The sequence below is a fragment of the Rhinolophus sinicus genome, linkage group LG02, assembly GCF_036562045.2.
Source record: "Rhinolophus sinicus isolate RSC01 linkage group LG02, ASM3656204v1, whole genome shotgun sequence".
Classification (NCBI taxonomy): domain Eukaryota; kingdom Metazoa; phylum Chordata; class Mammalia; order Chiroptera; family Rhinolophidae; genus Rhinolophus; species Rhinolophus sinicus.
The window spans coordinates 1712050-1736109 of record NC_133752.1 but is presented as its reverse complement, the minus strand read 5'-3'; the positions used below and the strand labels follow the sequence as shown (position 1 = coordinate 1736109).

Sequence of the window (24060 nt, the reverse complement as noted above, 5' to 3'; positions counted from 1 at the left end):
CTCAGGGCCACCAGCTGTCTCCTCGACTCAGCAGCCACTGAGGTGTGCCTGGGGGTTCCCTCCTGTCATGGCCAGGAAACTCCCACCAGGCAGTAATCTGGGGACATCATAGGACTCCCAGAGTTGGTTTGTTTCGGTCCAGGATCCCTGTTACTCTTTGCCTGATGCCCAGGGCCTTGAAAATCACTGTTACATATACTCATCCGTATCAATTGTTTTAGGCAGGAAGGTAAATCCTGACCTTGTTACTTAGCCAGAAGCAAAAATCTTTCATGATTTTTTAACTTAATTTTTAATATTGTTAATATCTTTTCTGGTCACAAATATACGCATCTATAAATCATCTTTTATAAAGTTAACTAACATTCCCTTTTATAAATGTATCTTAATTTTTCAATTCCCCTACTGGTAAGTCATTAAGATTATTTTTAATTTTCTAATGGGATGAATAGCATTCCACCGATATCATTACACACTTTCCTAAGGATAAATGCTCGAAATGAAACTGCTAATTCAAACACAGAGGAGCTTAAAGCTTTGTATTTTGTCAAACTGCCTTTTAAGAAGGTTGTATCACCGTTGTCAAAATCCTGAGTAGTTTTTAATGTTTGCTAACTTTACAGGTAAAAACGTCCTGACAGTATGTGCCGCGCATGATGACATTTCGGTCAACGACAGGCCTCACACATGACGGACCCCTTAACACTACACTGGAGCTGAAAACGTCCCGGTGACACCACAGGGCAAACGCTGCAGAAATGACCACGCTGTGGCTGAGATGGCAAACGACTGAGGCCCGGGTGTGCATGAGGACGGCCCTGGGGAGCTCCTCGCGGGGGTTCCTGAGGAAGTGACTATGGGAGGCTGTCGGAATGGGCACAGGAGCACACAACCGAGGAGAGGAAAGGAAACTGCAGAAGAACAAGAACCCCCAAGAAAATCCAGTGAAGGGGTCAGCGGAGCCGTTTGCAGACCTCAACTGCTCCTTAAAAAGTCTGAAAACCTGGACCCAACACCGAAGGTTCTCGAGAACAGAGGAATGCTGATGGTGCGTTATCTGCTCACAAGCAAATCTACGATAAAGAAACAAAGCAAGCAGGCCGCCAAGGACATACTTTGGAAAAGAGTGATGGCCTTTCAAGAAGAGCCGGGCAGGTCCTGCAGGTATTCCAGAAGGCAGTGCTGTCACAGGATGTCACAGGATGTGACAGCTCCATGCCTGTTGCTGCCCGACACCTTCCGGTGGGACAGATGCGGAGGCAGAGACAGTGAGACTGACAACCTGCACCCTGTGGAGGCCGAGGCTAAGGTGTGTGTGTATGTGTGTATCTCAGTTTTTAACAAAAAAGTGGAAAAAAAATTTTTAAATGTAAAATTAGAGAAAAGCTTATAGAATAAGGATATAAAGAAAATATTTTTGCACAGCTGTATAATGTATTTGTGTTTTAAGCTAAGTATTATCACAAAAGAGTTAAAAAGTCAGAAAAATTTTAAAGTTGACACAATAAAAAAGCTACGGTAAGCTAAGGTTTATTTATTATGGAAGAAATACAATATTTTGAATGAATCTAGTGGAGCCTAAGTGTGCAGTGTGTAGCCTGCAGTCGTGCACGGCCCAGGCCGTCACGTCCACTCCCCGCTCACCCGCTCACCCACTCACTCAGCCAGAGCCACTGCCAGTCCCGCAGGCTCTGCTCACGGTGGGTGCCCTCTGCAGGTGCCATTTGATCTTGGATGCCATACTTTTACTGTAGCTTTTCTATGTTTAGATACACAAACACTTACAAGTGCCCACAGTATTCAGCCCAGGAACAGGCGGTACCGCATGGCCTAGGTGAGTGGTAGGCTGGACCTCCTGGGTGCGTGCGTCACTCCGTGATGTTCGCACAACAAAATCACCTAAGCATGTACAAGTATTTCTCAGAACGTATCCCTGTCGTTAAACGAGTAGCTGTATTTTTGTGTTAGTCTCATTCTATTGATTACTAGTAAATTTGCACATTTTTCCACAGGAAGCACAAAATAAATGTTAGTTATTATGTTTACTGGTCCAGTCATGTTTCTTCTTTTCTGAACTATCTAGTCGTGGTCTTCGCCTATTTCCCAATTAGAATGATAGTCTTTTTCTTAATGATTTATAATTGCTCTTTACAGAGGCTAGTAAACCTTTGGTATAGAAGCTGTCAATTCCTCCCCAAGTTGAGGTACTTTGAGTTTACGGTGGATTTTGACATACTGAACTGTTATTCCAGTCAAAGCAATTTTTTCCTTTATTTGCTAGCCTTCCTCAGCCTAAGATTAGAGGTTCTTTTTATAGTAATTTTTCATTTTTCTACATTTAAGTAATTAATCTGACATTGATGTTTGTTTGCAATGTGAGGTAGAAACATAGTGTTCCCCCAACTAGTCAGTTGGTCCAATAATCCATCACTTCCCTACTAATACAAAATGTTATCTTTACCATAAATTACACACAGATACACACATACACTTTCCGAATTTCCTATGCTACACCTTCTTTAATGTCTAATTGCTATTTCAACCTCACATACAGATCTCATCCTATTACTGATGGTTTCAGATTTTCTTGGAATCATTTAAATATTTATCCTTACTGATGGAAAAGTTCAAAAATACCCCTACTAGAATTTTGATCATTTTTACATTTATGAAATAATTCAGAGGAAATTTAACTTCTGATAAGAAAAAGTCTTCCCACCTAGGACGGAAAGTTGTCATGTATACCCTTCAGAAAAGTTAATAGCAGTCTTTAAGTAGTTTTCGCATATATCTTGTCAATGCCTTGGAGTAGTATATGTTGCGACTACCACGCATGGGATCTTGAACCATTAACTGTCTGACTGACTTATGCTAACATAGGAGAAATCCATGGACTCCTGTGTATTTATTGGTACTCAACCCCCTTATCAAAGTAGGCTTGCTTCGATGAAGGTTCCGAGGTGTGCCCGAAAGGATACTTGTTAAAAGCAAATCCCCAGACTTCCCCGAGACAGACAGTATAAGTGTGTTGGGGAGAGGGCGAGGGATCACCGTGACTGTATTTTGACACATATCCCAGGTGATTCTGATGCTCGCCCATATTTAGGAACCAGCAGGTTAGACCACCAAGCTCAGAGCTGAAGCAGATGCATAGTCAAAATACACATGAAGTTTTAGATGACTTCCCGCACTGAAAACTCCAGAAGATGCCACTGAAATAACCCCACTGTAAGGTTAGTAAATTACAGAAGCTAAAGAACGTACCAAAGATGTAGTTACACTCAAGGCGAGATCACAGGAAATACCAGTCAACAGATTTCGTAAGACACTGCATGTATATAGAATATTCACTTCAGCTCTACACTCCCAAATTCCTGCACAGTATGGAGAGTATCTTAAACTGTTCTTTGATCTGATAAGACTAAAAACCTCCTCTCTGGGTCCATAACCCATACACTGTCCTATTAACATACTCCTCGGTAAAACAAGAAATTAACGACTACCAGCATTACTCCATACAAACAGAATATACACTAACACAAAAATTATTGACAGCTATTATTTTGATTTAGATGGCAAACCGAACCACAAATCAATCCTACGATATCTCAATATACTCTACTAATAAGTGAAGCTAAGCCAACATTCCATCACTTCCATCAAGAATTATCAAGAAACAAAAGAAACATAAAGCACAAAGCACTCGGAGTGGAAGAGATCTTGTTTTCTGGGCCCAGCAGCTTGCAAAGTAAAAGGGGTGGCGGAGATCACGTGCAGAAAGCTACGCGACACCAGGGGGCAGCAGTGTGTCAGGTGTCAGTCATTCCGCACACAAGCACTGTTAAGTTACGGCCGGAGGCCTCACCACAGGAAGCTAATGAGTACATCCGTATGGTTTGGTCCCGGGTTTCACGGGTCACCTGATCCCACAAGAACCCCACAGTGCGGGTTTCCATTTCGTAAATGAGGCAACAGAGGCTCCAAGGAGTTCAACTGACCTAAGACCAGCCAGCTAGTAGGAGCAGAGAAATTCAAACCTTTCTCCTTTTCCCCTACTTGTGTCCTAGCATTGTTTTCTACAATAGCATGCTAAGAATTTTCATATTTTTATTTTCAGCACATATTCTCATTGGTTACTACATTTTCTTCCTACAAGATTTCTACAAATTAGACAGAAACCGTCCACCCCATTTCACACACTATGGAAGGAGTTAACTACAAGGACATAGCAGAGGTGAAATCACTTTGAAAGTATAAAACACAGATGCCAGATGCCATTAAAATAAGTGAGTCACCAAGTTTCTGTTAGAACTAAAATCAAGATTATCATTCTCAGAGCTTTTCCTAACAGATTACAAAAAGCCCTTTCCAGCTTCCAGCAGGAGAATAACAGGAATATTTATTCCAAGGGGAAGAAAGGCAAGAAGGTATTTCACACATGCCCATATGGATAAGAGAATGGGGAGGCAGGTATATGTCTCCCACTCAGCCTTAGAAATAGGCCTAACATATTCCCCAGCCACAGCTCCCAGGGACAACGGGCAGAAAGACAGGCAGCCAAAAGCAAAGAGAATGAGGAGAATCAGCAAAGAAGCTACAAAAGAAGGTGCCACTTCACCCCAGAAGTAAGAGCCAGCAAGGAAAGCCGACCTCGGTCAGCGGGCACTGCTGGGCGTCCAGGGACTACTCCAGGGGTGGGCAAAGGGCAGAAGTGCCCAAGAGAAGCGAGGAAAAGATACGCTGACTGGACAGGCTCGTGTGGTCCCATTATTCAAGTAATGTAGAAATAGCAAACAAAAGGTGATTTTTAAATGATTACAGTTACCAAGAGTGCTCATTAAATACAAACATGCTGTTCAAATAGCATAATGGCTACAAGCGTTTTTTGTAAGATTACAGAAAGAAAACATTGCTCATTACAGAGTCTGGACAGCCAGAAATAAGGGGAAAAGGTCCTTTAAAGGCTTTAGGACAACTGGGGGGACAAAGACTATTCCAGCTTAAGAACTGAAATATGTCAAGTTTTTATTTTCACTAGAAAGTTCAAAGTGTAATTACCTGAGCGACTGAGCCACTATGTTTTCACATATTGTCAGACAATGATTCACACGGTCTTTCTTGGTGGCTGAGAGTTCTTTCTTTCTAAAAGAAAAAAAAAAGAAAGGAAGTGAACAGGTGTTGAATTACCCCCTCCACGTATGTCTACACATCGTAATGCCTTCAGGCCCTTCGTGACCACTAGGAACAAACCAGACAGTCTGCTGGGGCAGCGTGGGGGCAGGACCGGGGTGTAGACGAGCTCATCCCCGGCTTCCTCAACTGCACGGCTCCACGGCAGTCAGGTGACGCTGTGGACGCACCGTGAGTTTCCCGTTTCAGAGGAGAAACTGCAGTGTGAACAGAGTGAGCCAAGCCCACACCAACGGAGGGGTACGCGATTCAAGGAAGTACAGTAACCCCGCGCCTGCTCTGTACTCCTAGCCGCCTGCCCTTCTCCAGTCACACTGCTCACCACATGGCCCTCGTGCTCTCTACTGGGTATAAAACATGGACAATGGCCGTCACTTCTCTATCCCCAAACAGCTTTGATAGAAATAAGCCTCCTGCACAGAGCCTTTCTCTAAGGCTTCCTATTCAGACTTCTCAGCCAAACAAAAGGACAAAACAGCCAGGTCGAGATCTGATTAAGGCGCTTGCTTGCCACCCAAACCTATGGCTTCAGATGTCTTCAGGTACAGGGAAGCTCCAAAGAGGAAGCCAAAACATACAGCAGGCTTAAGAACCACATCCACAAAAGAATCTGAGTGCAGGGCCGGCCCGGCCGCTCAGGCGGTTAGAGCTCCTTGCTCCTAACTCCGAAGGCTGCCGGTTCAATTCCCACATGGGCCAGTGGGCTCTCAACCACAAGGTTGCCGGTTCGATTCCTCGAGTCCCGCAAGGGATGGTGGGCAGTGACCCTGCAACTAAGATTGAACACGGCACCTTGAGCTGAGCTACCGCTGAGCTCTCAGATGGCTCAGTTGGTTGGAGTGTGTCCTCTCAACCACAAGGCTGCCAGTTCGATTCCCGCAGGGATGGTGGGCTGCGCCCCCTGCAACTAGCAATGGCAACTGGACCTGGAGCTGAGCTACGCCCTCCACAACTAAGACTGAAAGGACAATAACTTGACTTGGAAAAAAGGCCTGGAAGTACACACTGTTCCCCAATAAAAAGTCCTGTTCCCCTTCTCCAATTGAAAAGAAAAAAAAAAGAATCTGAGTGCAGTTACCAGTACATGGTACTGACTAGAACTAAACTAGAAGACGACTAGGTTTTCGAGGGAATTCTACCACCAAAGGGGGGAAAATCCAACCTACACTCCCCCTCTTCACCCCCGCCGTGACTATTTAATCCCGACTATTTAATCCCTAATGCAACCCTCAGCCTCCAAAAAGTGCGCCTGAAGGAAGAGTGTGCCAGTCTGGTGAGGCAAACCCTCCAAGAGGCACTGCAGATGTGGCCAGGGCAGATGTGGCCAGGGCAGGACATAGGCAAGAGAGAACCTCCAAAGAGGAAGTCGGGGGCCCGAAAGAACAGCCACAGGGCACAGGGCCTGAATGGGAAGGCTCGCCTAGTGAGTGGAGTGGGCTCCCCCATGACCGCCCAGGCAGAGCCCACCATCACGTGGACGGTGAATGAATGGTGCTCCCACTGGGGTCCTTTCCTGAACGGTCAGTTACACTGCAGGGTGCTCGCTATCCACCACCACGCCTTCCGTCCCCTCTTGGACACACGCCTCCGCTCAGAAGTCCCACTGCCCAGCTCCCCTGAGCCAGGGATACATACATGCCCGAGTTTCCACAGAGGAAACAGGAACGGAAGGGGTTGCGGTGCGTCTGCCTGGCTGGCGTGCCCTGGGTACCTCCCCCGTGAGTTCCCTCCAATTGGAACAAACACGCCTAACAGCCTCTTGGTTATACAGAGAAAGACGACTGCATGACCGGAGCCTGCGTCCCTACGTGCCACAGAAGCAGGCCCTCGGCCCTTCAAAAGCACTGTGATGGAAACAACCCCATGTCCTCACTTCACCTGGAGGATGGAGAAATCAGCCGCTACAGTCAGCCCACAGCAACCTGCTCGGCGGTAAGAAGGGACAAGGCGCTAACACAAACAAGGGTGAACTTCAATGTGTCAGGTTCAAGACTACACACTGGATGAGGCCATTTATATGACATTCTGGAAGAGACAAAGGTACAGGAACGAAAAGTCATCAGGAATCTCCAGGGGCGGGGGAGGGGCTGAAAGCACAGCGGCACGGGGGTGACAGAACTGTTCCAAACCTCGACTGTGGTCATCGTACACGGCTTTCTGTCCTTGTCCAGATTCACAGAAGTGCACACATAAGAAGGGTACATTTCACTAGACGCAAATCACACCTCGTTTTAAGAACAACGAGAATTAAAGTGTTCTCTCCGTTAAACCATCATATCAAAGTCTGTTACAGCAGGTTAGAGTTTGCCCGGTCTAAGACAGTCAAGAAAACTAAAGGACACTGGTGAATTAAAGCGTTTCAGGAAGAAATTAACTCGCCCACCCACCGTTACTCTTTGATTTCTAAAGTGAAAACGTGCCCAGGCCTGAAATGAACTGAATTCACATAGCCAGGCCCCTGGCTGCATCTTACATTGTGTCTAAAACAAGTCCTTAGGGCAGTGGGAATGAGAAAAAAGTCAACAAACACTACCTAAGTGGACCTCAGAATGTACCAGTGGCCAGAACAGAAATATTCGTGACCTGAGGTTTTGGCAAGGTCAGAACTAAGCAGAACCTTCTTCCTGTGGTGTCCCCGCCCCCCAAGCCGAAAGGCAGTGAGCGTGAGCCCTACTATCCCCAGCTGGCACTGAAGGGGCACAGCTAAAGCAGGGGTGGTAGCCAGGTATCTTGGGTGTGCCGGCCCTGATCAGGTGGCATGGGTGCCAGAGCGCAGCCTGGAGAATACTTTGAGGCCTCACTGTATGACAGCCGAGCAGAATGAGGGAGTCTGCCCCAGGGTGGGGAAGGACGCGTCCCAAACAAGATGACTCCCAGGGTCCCCTCAGGCTGCACCATTATGAGCCTTTATGAAGCCGAAAATGCTCCTTGGACTTAAGAGACAGCACTGACAGAAGGAGCACGTCAATATCCCAACTACCTGTGCGGTTAAAAACTACAGTGTAGAGCCACCAGGGTACCCAAGAGAGTAAAAGTCAGCCCTTCACACTAACTACCCACACGCCTGACAGAGAACTGGCAGGGCGCACGGAGCATTTCTGTCTTCTTAGAAGTGACAGATACAAAGATGAGCTGTAAAAAGAACTGTCTCTCTCCTCATGTGTGTGATACACCAAAAGAATACGGTCACCAGTAAACGCCACCGCACCAGCTCGCAAGGTCGGTGCCTGTCATCAAGACTGCAGAACTTGAGAAAGGCTGTCACAGTGCCCGCCAAAGACAGAACACCTCAGACTGCACACCATGTCGCCAGGCCTCAGGCTACTTCCACCCTCCCTCCTCGGTCACTATTCCAGAACCTTCAGAGAATGCTGGCTGCCCCAAGTAACTCCCTTGTTTTGGTCATGCAGTTTCATACTCAGTCCTTGTACATTCCATGGTCCCTGCTTGAAATACCTCCTTCCAATCTTATTTCGTCCCAGCAAACTTGGAAGTTTAAGAAAACCTCAACTAGTTCATTCCCCCACGAATTTAGCTGGATTGGTGAACTGATGCCATGTTTCTCCCAAAATAACACCGGGTTTTATATTAATTTTTGCGCCAAAAGACGTATTAGGGCTTATGTTCAGGGGATGTATGTCATCCTGAACAATCATGCGAGGGCTTATTTTCCAGTTAGGTCTTATTTTCAGGGAAACACGGTATGTCAAGCTGACTTGTTCTACGTGAAAATAAGTAGGGAAATTACAGTGAAAAAGAGAACCACCTTCCTGCTCTGGGCAGTAATTGCCTGGATGAATAGGGTCCCAACAGTCCTGACTCTTCAACCGTTTTCGGGAAAGCAGGCATTTTAACTTCCCCTTCAAAATAAAAACAACCCTCAGTCAGCGCCCCTCATTGTGCAATGAAGCAACGTGCACGTAGACACGCTGGGCGGAGCGGCACAGAAAAATCAAGGGCCCTGCAGCATACTAGTCGTGTTCAAACAACTATGACATTCTAAAAATGGGAATTCAAGCCCTCTCATCTATTATAAATTGTTATTTTTAGAATGATGTTAAGATTATGCCATGAAAAACGTGCCCGCAGGCTGAGTGAGCAGGAGCGCGGCCTGGACCACCCTAGGAAGGGCAAACGGCAAACACTCACTCATCCTGCACCTGTCTTGCTATTCGTGCTCACAAGCACTTTCACGTGCACCTTTGAGGCGCGGGGGGTGGGGGGGGTGGGGGGGGACTGAGCCCCGGAGGCTGCGAGGCCCGCGCAGCACCCCCATCTCCTGTTGGCTCATCACTGCTCTCCACTTTCTGTCAAATGCTATAATCACAGGACAGCGTGCCTAGAGACATCACTCTCTCGCAGAAAGATTTTTTTAAGGAATGGGACACGAAAAGTCATGTTGGAATTAAGTCTCATACCTAATTTTAAAAATAAAAGTGCTGGACCGGCCCGGTGGCTCAGGCGGTTAGAGCTCCGTGCTCCTAACTCCGAAGGCTGCTGGTTTGATTCCCACATGGGCCAGTGGGCTCTCAACCACAAGGTTGCTGGTTCCACTCCTTGAGTCCTGCAAGGGACGGTGGGCTCCGCCCCCTGCAACTAAGATTGAACACGGCACCTTGAGCTGAGCTGCCGCTGAGCTCCCTGATGGCTCAGTTGGTTGGAGCACGTCCTCTCAACCACGAGGTTGCCGGTTCAACTCCCGCAAGGGATGCTGGGCTGCGCCCCCCTGCAACTAGCAACGGCGACTGGACCTGGAGCTGAGCTACACCCTCCACAACTAAGACTGAAAGGACAACAACTTGACTTGGAAAAAAGTCCTGGAAGTACACACTGTTCCCCAATAAAGTCCTGTTCCCCTTCTCCAATTAAATCTTTAATAAAAAAAAAAAAAGTGTTGATTAGGGGAAACAGGACCTAAGATTTCCCCCACTCTACAGTCTGTATCAAGGAAAAGAGCCATTAAAACAAAGCCTTTCTCACTAGTGATCTGAGTACACTAACAATTACTAACAGAAAAAAATACAGCCCAAACACCAATCTGCGATGCTCAGTGAAACAGCCTAACATAAAAGGTCCCATGCTGTACCATTCCGTTCATAAGAAATGTCCAGAACACGCAAATCCACAGGGACAGAAATAGATGAGTGGTTGCCAGGTGCTGTGAGAGAAGAAACTGGGAGTGACTGCTAACGGGGAGGGGCTTTTTTTGGGGTGCTGAAATGTTCTGGAAACCAGAAAGTGGTGATGGTTGCAGAACCCTGTAAATATACCAAAAACCACGAAACTGTACACTTTCAAATGGTAAATTTTATAATATATGAATCCTAATCTCAATTTTTCAAAACTCTGTAAATCTGGCCAGCTCTTCCTCCAGAGATCCAGGATCCGACCACGTCTCCCCACCATCTCCGGCAGCTTCCCTCTGTGCGCCCTGTTCAGCAGCGCGGTCTTTATTTGAAGTGCAGTTTTTACTGAGGTGCATGTAGAAGTGCCCTCTTGACCCAGTTTCCCACAATGCAACATTCTGCAAAACTACAGTACTGACAGTGATACGATCCGCTAACCTCAGGTGTCCAGTGTTACTTTTACTCATCTGCGTGTGCATTTAGTGCTACACACTGTACCCGATGTGCAAATCTGTGTGCCCACCATGGTCAAGACACAGAACACTCGGGCTGGGTCCCCTTTTAGAGCCACACCTACCGCCGCCCCTAACCTTGGCAGCCACTCACCTAGTCTCCTCTCAGCAAACTGGCCTTACGACAACACTGTGTCAATAGGATCACACAGTGTGGCACCTTTAGTGACCAGCTGTTTGCTTGAGTGTAAGCTCCTCAAGATTCATCTAAGCAGATCAGAAGTTCACTCTTTCTTGCTGAGTAGTTAGTTCAACCCTTCATTCAGCCGTCGAAGGGCATATGAGTTGGTTCTACTTTCTGCCTTTTATGAATAAAGCTGCGGATACTTATGTCCGGGTGTTTGTGTGAACATCAGTCTTCATTTCTCTGGGACAGAAACCCATGCATGCCACTGCCAGGTCACACAGGAACAGTATGTTCAGCGCTACACGATGCTGCCAGGCTGTCTCCCAGAGTCGCCGGGCCATCTGACAGTCACACCAGCGATGATTAAGTGACCCAGTTTCATTTGGTGTCGCCAAAGTGATCCTTTAGAAACATAAATGCATAGCACCCAGGACGCATCAGGTCAGAGTAAAGCCTGAAGTCGTTACGCCGGTCACGCGGCCCACATGGCCGGCCCTCCTCTCTAACCGCCAGTCCTCTAACCTCATCTCCTATGTCTGCCCTTCATTTCGCTTCAGCCACTGGCCCCCTCGCTAATCCATGAATGTGCAACGCACATCTACTACTGTCCCCTCCACCTGGACCTCTCTTTTTCCAGATGCCCACGTGGCCTGCTCCCTCCGTTCTAACCAGGGTCACCTTGTCAGTGCACTACACACCCTAAAGAAAACTGCAAGGCCTCTCCCCGTATTCTATCTTGTTTTTCCCCATAGTATTTATTACCACTGGTCCTGTGCACTGCTGTAACCCAGGGCCCAGGACAGGGCCTGGTACTTGGGGATGCATCTGGGTCACCCTGTCCAACCCCCCTGAAGTCCCCATTCCCAGGGGCAGGGGGCTCTTATGCTCACCGCAGCTCACCCTCAGTGTTACAACCTACTCTGCAGCTACACAAATGCTTGATGGCCCTAGGACAGAAGTTATGTTGCCTCCGCTACATCAGGACATACAAGGTCAGACCCTTAAGTTCGCGAACTCATCCTAGAAAAAGTGCTACATACCTCATTGCTGAATATCACTACAGTCACCTTTGAAGGACTCCCGTTGGGAAGCTATGCACCGACACCAGCATCTAATCCACCCTTCAAAGCAATTTTGGAACTCTTTTTCTGGAATGGCCATCAGAGCTGTTGTCATATTACCCTTGGTGAACTGAATGTCATCAAAATGTCTTCCTTTCAATATTTCCTTTATCTTCGGGTAATGAAAGAAGTCATTGGGGGCCCAGATCAGGTGAGTAGGGAGGGTGTTCCAATACAGTTACTTGTTTACTGGCTAAAAACTCCCTCACAGACAGTACTGTGTGAGCTGGTGCATTGTCGTGATGCAAGAGCCATGAATTGTTGGCGAAAAGTTCAGGTCGTCTAACGTTTTCATACAGCCTTTTCAGCTCTCCCCAATAGTAAACTTGGTTAACTGTTTGTCCAGTTGGTACAAATTCATAATAACCCCTCTGATATGAAAAAAGGTTAGCAACATTGTTGCAACAAGTTTGCGAACTTAATTGTCAGACCCCCTCCCCAAGGCTGGCAGCATTATTAGATGCACAGATTGCTCGCAGAACCTGTTAAGTGCAGACTGAGGAGGTCTGAGGTCTGGCAGAGGCTCTGCCCTTCTCAGAAGCTCTGAGCGGCAGGAAGTGCTGGCCTTGAGGGCAGCAGGCTCAGCTACATTCTTGTCTCCCACGACAAGATTCCATTTAACACAATGTTAAACAGGCAGTGTCTTGCGCTGTTATTTTTCCAGGCCACCTGAACACCAGGACAATGCGTGACCTTGGCCTTGACATCTCCAAAAGTCCTCTTTTAAAAATAAATGCTACACTATTTATAGCAATTAGCAACAATCAACAGGCACACCTCCTCTTATTGCACTTCCCGGATGTTGTGTTTTTTACAAACTGAAGGCAAGACCTGCCACCACAAAAAGGTGGCACCTCCCTGTATGTATGGCGTGCTCTGGAACAGGAGGAGCACCGTCTCCAGGTCGCCTGCATGTACCGCAATGGCACGATGTCGAAGTGGGCAGGCAGAGTTTGAGCTCAGTCATGCAAACAAAACGAGGACCATTTCATGCTTGTATATGCATGACAAAAATCAGGGAAGAAGACAGAAGATTTAATAGTTATTTTCAGGGACTGGGAGAAGGGCTCTGTTTTTTCATCTTCTGTGTCGTTTGAAGATGTTTTTATGATGGACCTGTGTAACTTTTACAACTTTTTGAACTATTAATGAAAAGCAACTGAAAAAGAACTGCTTCCCACACGTGGTCCCTATCGTACTTACTCCAGGGCCGCGCAACCGAGAAGCCTGCCTGTTTTGGGCCAGTCTATGAGCTAAGAAATGTTTTTATATTTTTAAATGGCTGACACCCCACTTTCCCAAAAAATAAAACCAAAAAACAGAATAATTATTTCATGACATGTGAAAATTATATGACGTTCCAATTTCAATGTCATTAATAAAACTGCATTGGAACACAGCTACACTCATTCAGTTACATACTGCCTCTGGCTGCTTTTATTCTGCAATGGCAGAGCTGAGTCGCTACAACAGACATACTCACAAAACCTGAAATATTTACTATCTGACAGTTTACAGAAAAAGTAGGCCATGTTCATGGATCGGAAGCCTTCATATTGTTAAGACACCAATACTCCCCAAATTGATCTACAGATTCAATGCAATCCCTACCAGAATCCTAGCTGGTTTCTTTGTAAAAACGGACAATCTCATCTTACAATTCACATGGAAATGCAAGGGGCCCAGAATAGCCAAAACTATCTTGAAAAAGAACAAAGTTGGAGGACTGCCATTTCACGATTTCAAATTGTGATACAAAGCTACAGTAATCAAGACTGTACCACTAGTAGAGGACAGATGTATAGACCAATGGAACAGAATTGAGAGTCCAGAAATAAATCCATACATTTATGGGCTATTAGTTCACAACAAGGGTGCCAGGATGACTCCATGGGGGAAGAATAGTTCTTGCAATAAATTGTGCTGGGACAAGTGGATTTCCACATGAAAAGAATGAAGCTGGACCCTTACCTTACACCTTATATAAAAATTAACCCAAGATGGATCAGACCTAAATATAAGAGATAAAACTCTACAATTCTTATAAGATACAGGAATAATAAATCTCTGTGACCTTGAACCAGGCAACAATTTCTTAGATATAACACCTGAAGCACAGCAACCAAAGACAAAACAGAAAACTGGACTTCATCAAAAATAACTTCATATCATTAAACACTTTTTATTAACTTTTTAATATAACTTTTTTGCTTCAAAGGACACTATTAAGAAAGTAAAGAGAAAACCCACAGAAAGGAAGAACGTTTTTACAAATCATAAATCTGATAAGGGTCTAGTATCAAGAATACATAAAGAACTGTTACAATTTAACAATAAAAAGACAAATAACCCAACTAAACAATGGGTAAGAATGAGGACGAGGACTTCAAACTAAGCGTCAGACCTGGGTCCCTGGTCTTACTGCTGAACTTCCTCAAACAGACAAGTTCTTACCTTGTAATAAAGTCCTATGGTAGCTGTCTGAGCTACTGCAGCAGGGCTTGTGATTTGCAGCTGAATACAGCCCTACCTGGTAACCCCAGCTGGAAGGAAACGATGTCGGGCTTAGCAGGCAGAGACGGACAGGTCCTGCTGGTTCTACCTTCCAAACGCAGTCACTTCTCCGTCACCTCGCCACTGCCAACATCCTGACAGCACCCACTACCACCTCTCACCTGACACTGGGCTAGCTTCCTAACTGCTTTCCTGCTGTTGCCCACGCTCCCCTTCCCTCTGTGCGCAGCCATCCTGCTACTCCCAGGACCTGACCAAACTCCAATGCCTTCCTGCGTCACATAGAACCAAGGCTGATCGATGTCTTTATCCTACAGGGATCCGCTGCGGTCCTGCCTCTTCCTCTGCCCTCACCTCCTACCAAGTCTCCCTCTCACTAATTCAACCAGCCATACTGACCTCCTTGCTATGCCTCAGACAGGGGGGCTGTGAACCTGCCCCCGCCTGGAATGCCCCTCCTCCACACCCTCATGGCTATATCCTTGGCTCACTTCAGATGCTCACCCCAAAGCCACCATCTCAGCGGACCTTCCTGGACGCCCTGGCCAGAATGGCACCACCTTATTAACCCAGGCATTTCCCAGTCCCCGTCCCTGCTCCGCTGCTCCTCCTCCATTTATCCCTACCTGGCGCACTGTACGTTTTACTGATCTAACTTGTTATTGTCCACGTCCCTCACTAAAATGGAGCTTCATCTGTTCCCTGCGGTAGCCCTGCACCTATCAGAACAGTGCCTGGCACACATCAGATGTCAGTAAATACTTACTGATGAGTGAATAATTACAGTCAAGGGAAAACTGGCGGGAATCTGAATGAGAAAGTGCCAAAGGCAAATGTCAACTGCTTCGTAATTGCAGTAAAGGACTCCGCCACGCTTTGGCACTCCCTGCACGTCAGGCCCACCCAGGACCCCTGCATCCTATATGCTGAGTCAGAGAACAGGCACTCAGATACTTCAGCTGAAGCCCACCCATGGCTGTGACACTGAAGTTCCACACGACAGACAGCGAGAGCCATAAAAATAGAACAGGTACTTTCTCAACTGCTTTTGGCCAATCTTACTGTGGGGAATGGATTTTTTAGCTGAAGCATCTGAATGCCAAGATTCAAATTGTAAGCAGTGAGTTTTTTACTCAAAATTTATGAATACCTGCTTTCTCAATAGCAAAGTACATAAAATATATTTATGCATTTTATTTAAAATAACTATAATCAAGGGCCGGACCCGTGGCTCAGGCAATTAGAGCTCTGTGTTCCTAACTCCGAAGGCTGCCGGTTCGATTCCCACATGGGCGAGTGGGCTCTCAACCACAAGGCTGCCAGTTGGATTCCTCGAGTCTCGCAAGCGATGGTGGGCAGCGCCCCCTGCAACTAGCAATGGCAACTGGACCTGGGGCTGAGCTGCGCCCTCCACAACTAAGACTGAAAGGACAACAATTTGACTTGGAAAAAAGTCCTGGAAGTACACACTGTTCCCCAATAAAGTCCTGTTCAAAAAAAAAGCTATAATCAAGCCTAAAGCAACTGACTTCAGAGCATGCTAAGAACCTTTCAAAGCTACTCTTCTGAAATACTTTTGCTTTTAAGTAATTTAAAATCTATCTTCATATATGCATAGATTATATCTGGAAGGATTCACAAGAAGGAAGTAGAACAGAGCTTGCTTCTGGAGACGGAGTTAGGCCCTCAGGAGAAAGGAGTGGGAGAGAGAATTTTAATTTTTACCTTTTGGAATGTGTTACATTAATGTATTACTTATGCAAAAATAATAGACAAAATTATTTAAATAAGTCACTCATACTTTCCTGAAAGTAATGAAACAAAATCTACTTTTGTCAAGCCAGCTTTACAAGGAAATCGCTTTATACCCATATTTTGAAGATAAGCAAATTCAGGTTCTGACAAATCAGCATAAGAAACAGAAGGCAGGTTTTTAGATTGACAGAGTGGAGGAGTCACCAGGTGGCAGTAAACCTTGCAGAGCCCCCCTTAGTTTTTCCCGTGTTTACACACGTGGAAACGTCCGTGACATTTACTTCCTGGAGAGGCATTACATACAATAAGTCTCGAATGGCTTATGATTACAAATTACTTGCTCTAAAGTCAAATTGTTTAAAAAAAATTTTTCCCTCTAAATATGCAAACAGGTTTTTCACATCTTAGAAGGAAAAATAATTTATTTTTTCTAAATTTTATTCTAACAGATAAGCCAACATTACTCCCCAAGTCCTCATTTTCCAATTAAACTTTAGGACACAGCAAGAATTACATCAGAAACATAAAGAACAAGAAAACATTACTAAGAGTGAATCAGCCTTCAAAGAGCAAGCTCCTTAAAGGGTCTGCTTCTTGAAAAGTGTCCCCATGAAATACCATCTTACACATCTTCAGATCAGAAGTCTAATGCCCCGAGCTGAGAGCAAAGCACCCCCTAAACTCTGCTCAACACTCAGCACAGGAAGACTTCAGGGAACAGTACTTGGGCTCTGTTAGAAGGTGCCATTAGTGGTCTCCCTTTTCCTGTTTCAAAAACTGTCCCGGGCACAAGCAACAGAGACCCCTTTTGTGAAAGCAATGTCAGGATGCCGGCAACGAAGGGAACAGGAGACGTCCGCGGGGTGCGCTGACACCCACGTTCTGTCTCGCAGGCTGGACGACACCACCAGCAAAACGCACATCATTCCCCGCGCCCCACGATGAGCTGCGCTCCCTCAGCAGTCTGTCGTTCTTATTTCCAAGTGAAAACAGGCCGCAAACTTCAGTCAACTCTTTCTAATATTTAGGTCAATTTTATTGCTTCTCACTTGCTAGTAATCATAACCGTCTACGGAGGGTCACCACCTACTTGGCAACCACAACTCGGCCAAGTGCGTGCAGACCAAACTTGAGCTTGGACGAGCAGGTCTGTTCCCGATGCTTAACATCCTGTTACCACCACTGCGACTCCCGAACTAAGGGAAATGCCCCGAGACTGTGGCAGTACAGCCGCAAGTCACACAAGCTGTCTCAAGGGCCCCGGCAAAAAGCATCTCCCACCGACGGCGCCCGCACCGCCCCGCCCTCCCAGTCTAAGGCATGACGTCATGCACTGCGCCCACAGCACCCCCGCTCCCAGCTGCCCGCGAAGCGCCCCGCGCCCCCAGCCCTGCTCCCTCTCAGGCTGGGAGAGGGAACGGAAGCGGCCCGGGGGAGCCAGACGCGACGCGCTCAGGGCGCCGCCAAGTTCTGCTACCCACGCAGCCGGCCCTTTGCAATACAGCGCAGTAAGTTCTTCCCCTAACTCGGCGCGCTGAAAAACAACCGTGGCCGCCTCGGCGCCTCCCGGAGAGGCTGTGCCTGCACGCGAAGGCACTGAGGCCCACGCGAGATGCCGGGACGAGATGCCGCGGCAGGGACGGCAGTGGGGCCGTGCGCCGCGGGGCCCGGGTCCGCAGGGGGAGCTGCAGCGGGCCCGCACTCACGGTCGGTGCAGCGGCTCCTCGGCCACGGCCGGGCCGGGCGGCAGCGAGGGAGGCGGCGGCTGAGGCGGCGGCGGCGGCTGAGCCTGAGGCGGCGGCTGAGGAGGCTGAGGCGGCGGCGGCGGCGGCGGCTGCTGCTGCTGTTGCTGGAAGGACTTGAGGGACTCAAAGGCCTTCATCAGCTTTTCCAGGGTCGCCATGACAGCAACCCGCTCCGCGGAGACCGCCCCCGGAGCCCAAGGGCCGGCTCGCGGCGCCGCTCAGCAGCGCGGCAATGAATGGGGTTCGGGGCCGCAGGCTGTAAAGGAACCGAAACGCCCGGCCATCTTGAACCCTTCCCAGCAGCCCCCGCGGCCCTGCGTCCTGCGACGTTCCGCCTGAGGGGCGGGGCCAGGCCGGGCCGCCGGGATTGACAGCCCGAGGCGGCGGCCTCTGCCAATGACCTAACGAAGCGCTAGCCCGCCCTCCCTCGAGCCCACCAGATCACCTCCCAGAGCTGACGCAGCCACTGAGATAATCGCGCCCCTCCCCTGCGAGGGCGCGGTACACGGCGGGGCGGGGCGCGACAGTGTGGGCGGGACCTGGCGCTGAGGGGCGAGTCACTACAGAGGGCGGGACTGGGGCGGCACGTGGTGTGGGGCGATGAGGGGCGTGGCGTGGCTGTGATGGGCGGGGCACAGTGCTGAGGACAGGACCTGGCGGTGAGGGGCGGGGCACAGAGATGGGAGGCGGGGCGGGGCGCGGCGCTGAGGGCGGGACGTGGAGGTGGGGGCGGGACACGGCATTGAGTGGCGGGAAGGGGAGGGGATACCGGTCGCGCCCCCCTCATCCTGAAAGGAGCTCCGCCTGGGCTTGGGCGAGAGACACCAGGGGGCGCCCCTGCCCACCCGTGGCCGCGGCTGAGAGGCGGGTCGCCGGACTGCCGTCAGGGAGTAGTCGGGGCTCTTTCTGTGAGGAGCACGAAGTGAGCGCGCCCTTCGCAGAGCTGGGGTCGGGTAGGCCGGCGGAGACCTGCAGGAATGGTCTCGGCGGGAGGAGAGCCTGGGTGTGGCCCCCAGAGAGGGGAGGGAACCCCTGGGGGGCGGCAGCCAGCCGGCAGGCGCCTCCCAGAGCCTGCAGCCTGAGGGCAGGGCAGGAGAGGCTTAGCGCGGTCAGGTCAGTGTCTGCGGCCCACGGAGACGACGGCTGTGCAGCGGGAAGCAGCCCGCCCCACCGCAGGAATGACTGCCCTCCAGCGAAGAGGACCCCTGTCCCACAGGTCTGGGGCGGCAGGCTGCACGAAAGGCTCCGTGCTCCAGGGCCTCACCACCTCAAGGGGGGGCAGGTGAGCAAGCGGGGGTGGGGGGCACGGAGGACGGAGGGGGGGCAGGGACTGCGCTGGCCTCCGAGGGCCGCCTGGGGGAGGCAATGCATGCAGTAGGAGCCCACTCAGGGCAGTGCTCTGTCTGTGCCACAGGCCACATCTCCACCCTCTGCCGGAGCGGCCGTTGTCCCAAACGGTCAGGGAACAGAGGAAACCCAGCACCAGCACGGGAAGCATTGTCCCCCAGGGCACAGCAACAGCTTCCCTTCAGGGAAACACCACATGCACCACCCTTGAGGTCCCAGTTCCCTGATGTTTGTTAATAAAGGCCCTTGTCCATGTGCCAGGCCATTAACCAAACCGCAGGCTGGACAGGCCAGATGGCGTTGGCCCAGAGCTGTCAGGTGCTGGTAGCCGAGTTCTAAGACAGCCCAGTGGCCCCCTCCTGGTGTTCACGCCCTTTATAGTGCCCTCCCAGAGTGTGGGCTGTCCCCTGGTGGCTTCCTTCTACCCGACAAAAGGAAAGATGGCCCTCCTGGATTAGCTTACAAACGATGAGGCTTCAGTCTTGCCCGCCCTGGCCCCGTCACTTGGCGTACACGTGGGCACGAAGCTCGCTGCCATGTTGGAGGCTGCCACGTAGCCAAGTCAGTGAGAAACGGAGGCTTTCAAGCCAACAGCCCACAAAGAGCTGAATCCTGCCAACACATGAGCTTCGGAGCCGGTCTTGCCCGGTAGAGCTTTCAAGTGGAGGCAACTGGTCCTTGATCGTAGGCTTTTGGGAGACTGGGAAGGGAAGGACCCAGTTAGGCTGTGGCAGATTCCTGCCCCACGGCACCTATGAGAGTCTGTGGGTAGTTAAGCCACAGTGATTGGTCACACAGCAAAAGGTAAGTGTATCAGTTTGCTAGGGCTGCTGTAACAAGGTACCACACACTGCAGGCTCAACAGCAGAAACTCATCTCCTCCCAGTGCTGGAGGCTGGAAGTCCCCAAGATCAAGGTGTGGGCAGGGCAGTTTCTCCTGAGGCCGCCCTCCTAGGCTTCTATGCAGCCGTGTCCCTCCCTGTGTCTTCACATGCTCTTCCTGTTTGTGTCCTAATCCCTTCTTATAAGGACAGCAGTCACACGGGGTTAGACCACACTAACGACCTCATTAAAGGGCCTCTCTCCACATACAATCACATCCTGAAGTGCTAGGGGTGAGCACTCAGCATGAAGGTTGAGGGGACATATTGGAACCCGTAACAATAAGTAGTAGTGTCGCCGCCTGATAGCCACTCTGGCCGCCTTCTTCAGTAACAGGACCTCAGTTCTTATCTGGGCACTTTTCCACTTAGTTAAAATGCTCCATTTCCCACCTTTGAGCTGGCTGTAGCCATGTGATTAAATGAGTTCTAGCCAATGAGATGGAAGCAGAAGTAATGTGTGTTAGTTCTAGAAAGTCGCCTTAGAGGGAAGGGGTTCACCTGTTCTTCCTGCTGCCTGGAATGCGGCTGTGTTGCGTGGCGCTTGAGCAGTCATTCTGGCTCATGAGGCTGAAAAGCCACATCCTGGGATGGTGGAGCTGGAAGGAGCCAAGGCCCAGAGGACTGGGTGGGGATGGCAGCCAGCCTGCCCTCCTCATGAAAATCTGTGAGAGTGAAATGTAAGTCTATTTTGTGTAAGCCACTGTTACGTGGGATTGTCCCGTTTCTATGCTCCTAAACCACCTTCTGACCAGTCCGGATAGATTATAGGTCACCGAGGCCTTCTATGGCCACCGACACGGCTTCTTCTGAAATGGCAGAATCACCTGCCAGGAACGTATTGTGATCCTGACAAGAAATTTTATAGAAAGGGACTGTCAAGAAGCAGATTTTTTTAAGTTCAGAGAAAAGCTTGGCACAGTCCAAAGCAGATAAAGATTAACTATGCTAGGTGGACAATTTGGCACGGTGTCTCCACAGACTTAAAACTGGGCACAGTCCCTGAATAGCAGACACTTCCAGTGAGTTATTCTAGGAAAACAATTGTGTGTGTGAGAATGGTCACTACTTACAGCAACATATAGGACCAAAAAATTGGAAAGATAAATGCTGGGCAGGAGAAGATTGGCTATATGAATCCGGATACATCCGTGACAGAAAACTGGACAGCCATTCAAATCCTATTTTAGAAGAGCACTTGTGATCCAGGAAAAGGTTTACAATGCTTTAGCAGATTATACTATGTATGGCATGATCTTCTTTTTCTTAAAGAAAAACAGTACACACATACATAGAAGAGAGCTGCTCACCAAATTTGTAATACTGACTCTGTGCAGGGCACTTACCTCTTGTGTGCTTGTCCGTAGTTTTCAGCCTTTCAGCAGTGAATGTGTATATTCAGGGGGAAAACACATAAAAGCATAGGTTTGGGAGGGGAACTAAAAATGAAAGCCTCGCAACACACGTGGGGCACATGCTGCCCAGGAGAAAAGGCAGATATTTAAAGCAGCCATGACAGGTGGTGTGCACTCCAGCTGGGGGGCTGGCACCCACCCTGAACCCAAGACCAGGTGGGAGGGAGTCTGTGCAGGGCAAGGCCTGGGCCCAAGAAAGAAGGAAACATGAAGGAGAGCCAAGAGGGACAAGATGAGTGGACCGGCAGCTCCTGGGGACACAGTGGTGGCTCCCCCACCCGTCTCCCTGAGGGTCCCTCCCAGTTTAGAGGGTATTCTTGCCGTGTATTTAATTCTACATAAAGACATGCACACATTGTAAAAGATGCAGACATAATTGTTGCTTTGAACAGTCAATATTTACTTAAATGACTCCCACATTTGCCATTTTTACTCCTCTTCATTCCTGCCTGCACGTCTGAGCTTCCATCTGGGATCATTTTCTTCTGCCCAGAAGACACCCTTTAGACTTTCTCTTACGGTGGATCTTCTATTGCCAAAATGTCTGTTTCAGTTTGTCTGAAAATGTCATTATTTTACATTCATTCTTAATGGATTTGGGGTTGGGTCTAGAACTCAAGGTTGGCAGATAACCTGTCCATGGATGACAAAGATGTGAACACCTCTCTCTTCTGCCTCTCATTCTTGCTATTGAGAGGTCAGCTGTTGATTTGGTAGCTGCACCTTTAAAAATAATGCTTTTTCCCCCTGGCTGCTTTAAGATTGGCTCTTCGTCTTTGGCTCTCTGAGGTCTCCCTGCCCATGTCTAGGTAAGTGAAGACAGAGCAGCTGGTTAACAGGATGACCCTGTGGATCCTGATCCGTGATCTACCATAGGCTGCTCAGCAGGAAGGGTTCAAAAGGCGGGCTGACACCAGCTCTGCAAAGTTCTGGACTGCAAGTTCCCTTGGTGAAAGATATCTAGGGCCAGCATGTTCTTTTCACCAGCAAAGCCATTCTTCACAGTCTGAGACCTGCCATTGCTGCATGATTAGTCCAGTGTCCCTGTTCCCTTCTGATTCCCCTATAAATACACAGAATGTCAGTTCCCTTGTCCTGGGGTGCTACCTATGATGTGACCAGTCGGGCCCAGAGCTGATACAACTTTCCATGGATGACAAGATCTTGGAGGACAGGTGATTAGACCCTCTACCTCTTAAGTTTACCTGTGAACTCCCTTCCATGCCTGCACCACATATTGTCACTCTCCCAGTTTGCTCTTAACACTAGGATTTCCTCTCATTTAATGTTTGAAACTAGATGGGTTTGGGATTTGTGGATTGATGATTTTCACGTTTGGGGAACCTCCAAGTCATTATTTCAAAATAACTGCTGTCTCGTTCTTTCTCTTCCCACTGCTCCAGATAAATGTGTGTCAGGTATTATCTTCCGTTTTCCACTTTTTGGCTGCTCAGTGCCTTATTCTGGATAGTTCTGTCTGACTTACTAGTTCTCTTTTTGGCTTATTCTATTGTTGGTAAACCTTTGTTTAACCATTAAGTTCGGGAATTTTGTAGTTCTCAGTACTAGAATTTATACTTATCTTTCTAAAGTATGCTATGTCATTTTCTATAGTTTCTAGTTTCCTGCCAAAATTTTCGAGCTTTGCAAGTTTTCTCCTTAAACATAAGCAGTTGCTGAACAGTCTGTCTCATATATTTCCATTATCTAGAGCTCGTGAGGGTGTTTGTCATGTCTGAAGCTTCTGCTAATTCTCATTTGCATTGACTCATCTTGTGCCTGGTTATCTTTGCTTGTATATTGGACATTGTACTTGAAAATTACTGTGGAAGTAATTGGAAGCTTAAAGCATTACCTTCCTCCAGGGGAGATTTCCATTTGCAAAACTAGGCTCCTTGGGACACAAGAAGTCATAGGTCACCTTCATCAAGTTCCAACTCTGAAGTCCTCTGGGCCACCCATATTAGGAAGCTGGTTAATTCCAGGTCACCCTTATTCTCAGGTGGACTGAAGCCCACAGTGGAGGGTGAACTGCCTGGGGCCCCAGTCTTGGCATGCCATGGATTTAATATCTGTTCCCCTAGCCTCAGAAATAGCTCAGCCTCAGCTTAGGACCCCAAACACCCCGACAACAGGAGCAGCCCACGTGTTTGGCTCATCTCTCTGGCTTCCAGCCCTGAAAGTTGTTTACTCTCTGGATGTTTATGTTCGCCTAGCTTATTATTTTCACCAGGAGGGTAGGTTATGTGCTCTGTAGCCCATCCTTACTGCACGTGGAAGTTCCTCCTTGAAGTGTTAAATAGGGTGCTACTGAAAGTGGTCGTTGG

The 24060-nt window shown here is 48.6% G+C and overlaps 1 protein-coding gene across 4 annotated transcripts in view; it reads right to left on the bottom strand.

The window, feature by feature from the left end:
• Window positions 1-18400, bottom strand: part of HTT (huntingtin) — a 120330-nt gene extending 101930 nt beyond the window's left edge. For 3 of the 4 annotated variants that reach the window (XM_019718736.2, XM_074320558.1, XM_074320562.1), the window contains exons 1-2: window positions 18052-18400; window positions 5059-5142 (exon numbers count right to left, since the gene is read on the bottom strand). In XM_019718736.2, coding sequence (XP_019574295.2) covers window positions 5059-5142; window positions 18052-18248 — 281 coding nt within the window. In that variant the 5' untranslated portion in view covers window positions 18249-18400. Of the gene's footprint in view, window positions 1-5058; window positions 5143-18051 lie in introns of those variants that run through there. The other variant, XM_074320570.1, reaches the window with a different exon arrangement.
• Between the last annotated feature and the right edge of the window lie 5660 nt (window positions 18401-24060).